We start from the raw sequence: 7,554 nt of genomic DNA on the forward strand, positions 1-7,554 counted from the left end.
AAAGCAGTTAACCATGCTTTGATCCAGCACTGCCTGGGTGTCAGGTGGTGCTGATCTTCAGAAGTGGTGCCCCAGCCAGTCTTTGGCCAGGAAACATTCCTGGGCCTTCCTGTTTGAAAGTAAAGAGCTCCAAAGAAATGCTTTCAAATGTGAAAATGTCCACAGGGTGTGCTGAATGTCTCGTGCTCTGGTAGATCTACGCTGCAATGTAATAAAAAGCCATTTCTAGCTCACTGGCCTCATGACACCAGAAGCCATCAAGGAAGGTATGCAACATATGGATGGGCACAGGACTGAGGGGTGGGCTTGACCATGGACACTCTTGTCTTGCACAGGTAATCTGTGAATGTGAATCTGGTGCTGCAAATAAGTAAGCCAAGCCCATGAAGACTCTTTGGTGCAGGGGACAGTGGATTAAGTAGAAATATGTGGAGGGCTGGAGGTGAATTCTATCTCACTCCCATAAATCCACCATGGTAAGCACAATGTGCTTGCAGTGGTGGAAGCAAACATCTGAGGTCTGGAAACACCCGTGTCCCATAGCTCTACCTAAAATTCCAGAAAGCAAATCTTAGGTTAATAGAACTCATTTTAATAATGCCCTCATAAACACCTGGGCCAAAGAGGATGTCACTGAGTGGACATTTCATACCCTCTGCAATGCACCAGCTTCTGGAAAAGGCAGTACTTTGGAGTGTTAAAAACTACACTGAAAGCAGTAGTTGGCAGAACATTCATGCACTGGGATAAACGTTTAGCCCAAGCCACCTTGTTAGTCAGCACCGTGGGATCTGTCAGTCGTGATGGCCCTGCTCAGTCCAGCCTCCTATGTACTGAGCAACGGGATGGAGTCCCTGTAGTACATAAGAGCAATGTACGAGGCAATACGGTTTGGGTCACCCCTGCCTCGGTCAAATGCCAGCCCACCTGTGGGACTGATTTTGCTCAGGGACATGGTGGAAAATACAAAAAACCAAACTGGGATGTTGAGTTTGTACCAGAAGGAGACTTGATGATGGGAGAGAACAGTCAGAAGTTTTAGGTATACGTGCACATAAGTACATATATCTGTCTATAATGGTAATTATAGTTTATTGACTGTATAGATGACATCTATCTGTTGTACAACTTGGGCATGATGTCATGATATGGAATAAGCAGTGAATGCTATAATGGTCATCCTTAAGTATGGACATCATGAAATGGACTTCTGTAACTGGGAAAGTCCACCAGGAGTTCTATGATTCATCAAATTTCACTGCTCTTCCTTAGCAGCATGTATTTTTCTCCTCTTTTTGCGAATTTCGTGCCTTTTTGCTTCCTTCAGCGATTCCTGACTGCTTTGAGGATCGCTGTGGGGACTGACTGAATATGTCAGTGATTTGTGAGATAGTAGAGTGGAGACCCTTCAGATTTGACATTGAATCCCCAGAAAGATCTTCAATTTCTACCATAAATCTCACGATGGTTTGCCCGTCATTTGATGGATCTGGGTCTTCATTTTTCATGACAGCTTCAAATGGCATTGCATCTCTGCAACAAAAAGAAAGGGGTTTTAGACAAGACTCCAAATTTGTAGGAGTTATGAGGCTGAGTGATCCCTGAACAGAAATCCCAGCAGATGGCTGCCCACTGCTCACTGTGCTCTGGGAGGCTCTCATTGCAAGAGCTTCCCTGCACAAAGCAGCCACCTAGGAAACACTACTGGAGAAACAACTCACTCTTGTCTCTTCATCAGCAGACGTTTTGCCAGGTAAGCCAAAGCAGCCAGAATGACCAGACAGGACAGGATGGCAAGCACTGCAAATGCAGAGTTATATTCTCCCCGTTTCTGTTCCACACGCACCGTAGTTCTCACACCACCGGCAACTGGAGAACATGAGACAGTGCAACACACTCATGAGTTCTGCAATACTGATGGCATCACAGTGTCTTGAAGAAGTGCAAGGCATTGTAGTATTCACAGCATTATCATCCCTGATACTTGTATCTTGGTAGCAGAGGGTGAGGACGATGTCTTACAGTCCTCCTGAGCACAAGCCTACTTGCAATGGTGCTACTAATCCTACTTGGCCAGCTATGCTACTACCGTCAGAACAGCTCCAGTTGCATGTTTGAATGCACCTCTTCAGCTTTGAATGGCAGTAAACAAACCTCGTGCAGAAGCTCTGCACTACAATTGATAGTATCTTACTCTCAGGAAGGAACTTTTTATTCAATCGGGTAAATTGGCACTGACAACATACCTCTGGAATACTCTTCAGGCCCAGAACCATGATCCATCTTAGAACGTGGATAAGGAATCTGAGGTGCAACAGCTAGAAGGAAACACAGAGGTGAAACATTTTTATTTCAGATGGTGATAACTCTTTTCCTAATCAAAAACTGCAGGAGGGTCAGACTGGTATTCTGGATGCGCTTGGCATCTCTCAAAAGAAACCTACACACGGCTCTTAGCCATGCGATTTCTCCAAGTTTCAAAATAAGGAAACCTTTGAGAAGCTGCAGAGCCAACACCCAAGGCCATTTCTGCAACCAGAGGCAGATGATAACAGCTCCTGACATACACTGCAATTAATCTGTTCAGCCTTGAATGGCAACAAACACTCCTACTGACAGACACTTCTTTCCCTCTTCCACTCACAAGTATGTGTCAGATGGGTACCAGGTGCCAAAAGAGGCACCATATTGGCACAAAATAAACCATGTACAGATTGTTTGTGGAACAGGATCCTCAGGAAGTTCTATACTCTGCCCCAAATGCTTCTGCCTTTGCTGGCATCACTTGTAGAGACAGTAGGCTGGGGCTGCTGGCAAACAGTGCTGTGCAGGGCAAAGAATCCCAGGCCATATGCCTGTGCTCTCCTGACTGCTACTCTGCTCCTCTTCACATCCCAGACTTTTATCTTTCACCTTTTTGGCTCCCCAAATTTTCAATTTGCAGAATCTTCATTCTGAACCTATAGAGTTACACAGCCTCTAGTTCTAATTTTCCAGTGGATTCAGTGACAAGATATTTTTAAATTAATCCCATCAGTGATTCAAAATCAGAAATTAAATTCCTACTGTTTCTAGTAGTCATTTTTTCTTAGACTGTAAACTCTCTGTGGGGTGGACTATCCAGTATTATTCTGATAGTACCTTACACACCTCTTACCAAAGACCTGTTTACGTGCTAAAAAACCTTATTAGGCAAAGTGTCTTTTGAGAGGAAGGGGGGAGAAGAGGGAGGAAAAGAGGGATGTGGGGAAGAAATGAAGGGGGGAAAGAAGGAGGGAAGGAAGGAAGAGGAAAGCTTTGCAGATTCATGAATAAAGTTAAAATGATCTGGTGGCCTGCAAAACATAATTGGACCTGATTCTATTCCCCTTTTGCCATCTGTACAGGAATGAAACCAATGATCAAAAGAGACCACTCAGGTTGTTTTTTCGTTTTTTTTTTTTCCCTCTTTTTATAAAAATGACAGATACGGCCTATTGATTTTGCATTTTTGTTTTCTTGTACAGAACTATGGATCTGTACAGAGCTGGTGTTAGAACTGAAAAGCAGATAATGTAAATGAAGAATTAAAAAAAACCACCCACCCAACCAACCAACCAACCCAAAACGAAAATCTTTTCCTGGGCTCCATGGTACTTATCTTGGGGATGTGACAGTGGGAAGAGTCAAGAAAAAGATCAGCTGTGTCTGAACTGAACTGTTTATTTTATTAAAATAGGAAGTCTCTGGGCATATTAACAGCTTCTATTCTACAGAACACTTTCCTTACAAATTACCTTGAAAGAAACACAATGTAATGATGTTAAAAAAGGAAAAAACACATAATTTATTTTTTCATCCATACATAGGATGACTCCCAGCATGGTGGACAGCAAGGGAATGAAATGAGGTAAGAACAAAAATGTACATAGTCACTCCTCACTTAGTGAGTGTTTGAGGACAGCTTCAAACAGCTGGAATCTTTTGTATGGGTAGGGTCAGCTGTACATTAGAAGATTGCTTTGCACATCGTGATGCTGAGGTACAGACAACAAGCCCCTTCATGAGCCCTGCTCTCTGCAGCTCCTAAAAGCAGCGTCACAGCCCTAGTGACACAATAGTTGCATGAGTGTTCATGTCCTTTCCATTCACTTACTGGTTTATTTGTTTTTTTTGCCCTAGGTGTTATATTGCTGTCTCCTGTGTACCCCACCTTAGTGCATAGCAGCAGTGTGGCTGGCTGGGATGTAATTCTGGTGTCCTACCTGCAGAGGTGGGCAGGATCTTGCCATCCTGACTTCTCCCCCAGTCCCAGCTGGGATGCCCTCAGAGCAGCACAGGAGCACCCACAGCTGCAGCACTGTCCATTCTGTGGCTGGCCTCCTCTGCATCCCTGGAGTCAGCCGTGCTGTGCTGCTCTGTACATCCTGCTTGCAGCTAAATAGAAACATGTACAGCATGTGTTCACTGACTGCCTTCCAGAGTGCTTCTTCTGTGATTATGGAAGAGGCATGGAGGGAAAATAGTACATCTAACAAAGTGCTGGTGTGATGCAGCTGTATCCGTTCTTAATCTTTCATTAATGCCTCATCAAAAGAGTACTGTACTTTCTGTTTGTTTCATTTACCAAAGGTCAGTGTACTTGGAAGCTATTGTCATAGAGCATTACAGACTTTCTACATATTTCTCTGGTATTGTTCCAAGCATTCGTATACGCAAATGAGTCAATTGGTATGCAGATTGTCCATCGTTAAAACCATTTCAAAATCAGCTTTGTCATTGGTTTAGTGCTGGAACTTGCATATCCTTCCTGGATGCAATGTGTTGCTCTGCAAGGGTACGGTGAGGCCAAAGTCATGCTGGACCAGTCCCGTTTTTCATTCAGGCAGAACTTCCACTGACTTCAAGGGAAATTTTGCCTGAGTCAGGCCTGCAAGCTGAACACCGCTGCTTTTACCGCGTTCTCTTTGTGAGCTGCCAGGTCTGCATAGGCTACACATGGACACAAAGGAGACTATGCTTTTTGCTCCTCTCCTCTGCTCACAGGTTTGTGTTTTGCCTGCTTCGGTGTCAGAACACACGATTTTAAAAAGCTTTCAAAAAGTTTTTCTGACCGCCTGTAAGAGCTGCCAGCCCCTGAGCTGCTGCTGTTTTTCCACCAGGTGGCACAACTTCCACAGCTATCGGTATTTGATGCCCTGCCTTTCTGCAGGTGTCGCTGAAGCCATATAATCATCCATAAGCACCAAAAGCTCACAGTTACCCATGGCAGAATGCATTATTTAATGCATATAACGTAATGCAATTGAGAGATAAAAATTGGCTGACATCATTGCAACACCTCTTGCTATCATCTGAAAGATTGCGCAGGTCAGAGAGTAACAGACAAGTAGGAGGGGATTAATAATATGTTCATCTAAAAAAGAGGTAAAAGAAAGACTTGAGAAACTACACATCAGTCAGGCTTTATTGTCTCCCTAGGAAAGTGACACAGCTGTCAAATAGCCCAATCATCCCGGAACATCAACAGTCCAGGGGAGAGAGACATAGTCATGGATGTCATGAGGCCTTCTCTCAATTTATTGCTGCGTCATATGGCTTATATACTAGTATGGCTTCCACACACGCGTGCCCTGTACACCTGCTACGCAAACCCACGCACGACCCTTCCTACTCCCAGAGTCCTCCCTTGTACAAACCATAGCATCATTGGGCACCTGGTGAGGTGCTTCTTCGTATCGCTGTTGTTATCTTAGCAGTTCATGGTTATCCACAAGTATGGACATCATGAAATGGACTGCTGGAACTGGCAAAGTTGCTAAGGGAGAAGTAGAGTTTCCCAAATGCTCCAGTCCTTCCCACATCGTCTCCAGGAGGTAGAGACAAAGTGACATACTGATATAAGGACATTCCTTATGTATGTTCCTTATTGCTCTGCATTGGCGAGCCTGCACCACGGTAAGGAAACACTCCCATTTGTCTAATATTTCTCTCATGGACACTGTGTGCTCTCTTCAGTGGCTCACAGCTCCCCAGAGGTGCAGATCTTTACATTCTTGGTCCACCAGGAGTTCGATGATTCATCCAATTTCACTGCTTTTCCACAGCAGCACATATTTTTCTCCTCTTTTCCTGACATTAGTGCCTTTTTGCTTGCATCACCGATTTCTGACTGCTTGCGAACATCAAGCTTAGAGAATCGCTGTGGGGACTGTCTGAATAAGGCAGTGATTGGTGAGAATATATATATCGGAGAAGACCCTTCAGATATGACTGTGAATTCCCAGAAACATCTTGAATTTCTATGGTAATTCGAGCTATACTCTGTCCTTTTTCTGCTAGAGCTGGGTCTTCATTTTCCATGTTAGCTTCACTTGGCATTGTATCTCTGCAACAAAAAGAAAGGCGTTTTAGACAAGAGTCCAAAATTGAAGGACGTATGAGGCAAAGTGATCCCTGAACACAAACCCAACAGATGGCAGTCCATTGTTCACTGTGCTCTGGGAGGCTCACATTGCAAAAGCTTCCCTGAACATAGCAGCCACCTAGGAAACACTATTGGAGAAAAAACTCACTCTTGTCTCTTCATCAGAAGCTGTTTTGCCAGGTAAGCCAAAGCAGAAAGAATGACCAGAGAGAACAGGATGGCAAGCACTGCAAATGCAGAGCTATATTTTTTTCCCTCTTCCACTCACAAGTACGGGTCAAATGGGTACCAGGTGCCAAAAACAGTCTCTTTTTGGGATAAAGATGATCGAGCAAGCTTCTTGGAGCAGAAATTTTCCTAACAACAGCAAACCAAAGCAGTTAACCATGCTTTGATCCAGCACTGCCTGGGTATCAGGGGGTGCTGATCTTCAGAAGTGGTGCCCCAGCCAGTCTTTGGCCAGGAAACATTCCTGGGCCTTCCTGTTTGAAAGCAAACAGCTCCAAAGAAATGCTTTCAAATGTGAAAATGTCCACAGGGTGTGCTGAATGACTCGTGCTCTGATAGATCTACGCTGGCAATGTAACAGAAAGCCATTTCTAGCTCACTGGCCTCATGACACCAGAAGCCATCAAGGAAGGTATGCAACATATGGATGGGCACAGGACTGAGGGGTGGGCTTGACCATGGACACTCTTGCACAGGTAATCTGTGAATGTGAATCTGGTGCTGCAAATAAGTAATCCATGCCCATGAAGACTCTTTGGTGTGGGGGACAGTGGATTAAGTAGAAATATGGGGAGGCCTGGAGGTGAATTCTATCTCACTCCCATAAATCCACCATGGAAAGCACAATGTGCTTGCAATGGTGGAAGCAAACATCTGAGGTCTGGAAACACACACTGTGACCCATACCTCCAACCAAAATTCCAGAATAGCAAATATTAGGATAATAGAACTCATTTTAATAATGCCCTCATAAACACCTGGGCCAAAGAGGATGTCACTGAGTGGATATTTCACATACTCTGCAATGCACCAGCTTTTGGAAAAGGCAAACAATACTTTGGAGAGTTAAAAACTACACTGAAAGCAATAGTTGGCAGAACATTCATGCACTGGGATAAACATTTAGCCGAAGCCACCTG

General features: G+C 44.3%; 1 protein-coding gene across 1 annotated transcript; it reads right to left on the minus strand.

The window, feature by feature from the left end:
- Nucleotides 1-1,075: 1,075 nt before the first annotated feature.
- Nucleotides 1,076-2,321, minus strand: LOC146762715 (uncharacterized). Its single transcript, XM_085536807.1, has 3 exons — nt 2,247-2,321; nt 1,722-1,869; nt 1,076-1,533 (listed from the first exon to the last, which is right to left on the minus strand). Exons 1-3 carry the CDS (start codon nt 2,281-2,283, stop codon nt 1,269-1,271), a joined length of 450 nt encoding a protein of 149 aa, XP_085392933.1. The 5' UTR covers nt 2,284-2,321; the 3' UTR covers nt 1,076-1,268.
- Nucleotides 2,322-7,554: the final 5,233 nt, after the last annotated feature.

This window comes from Coturnix japonica, chromosome 1, assembly GCF_054131305.1.
Source record: "Coturnix japonica strain WE chromosome 1, WE-NBRP24, whole genome shotgun sequence".
Classification (NCBI taxonomy): Eukaryota; Metazoa; Chordata; class Aves; order Galliformes; family Phasianidae; genus Coturnix; species Coturnix japonica.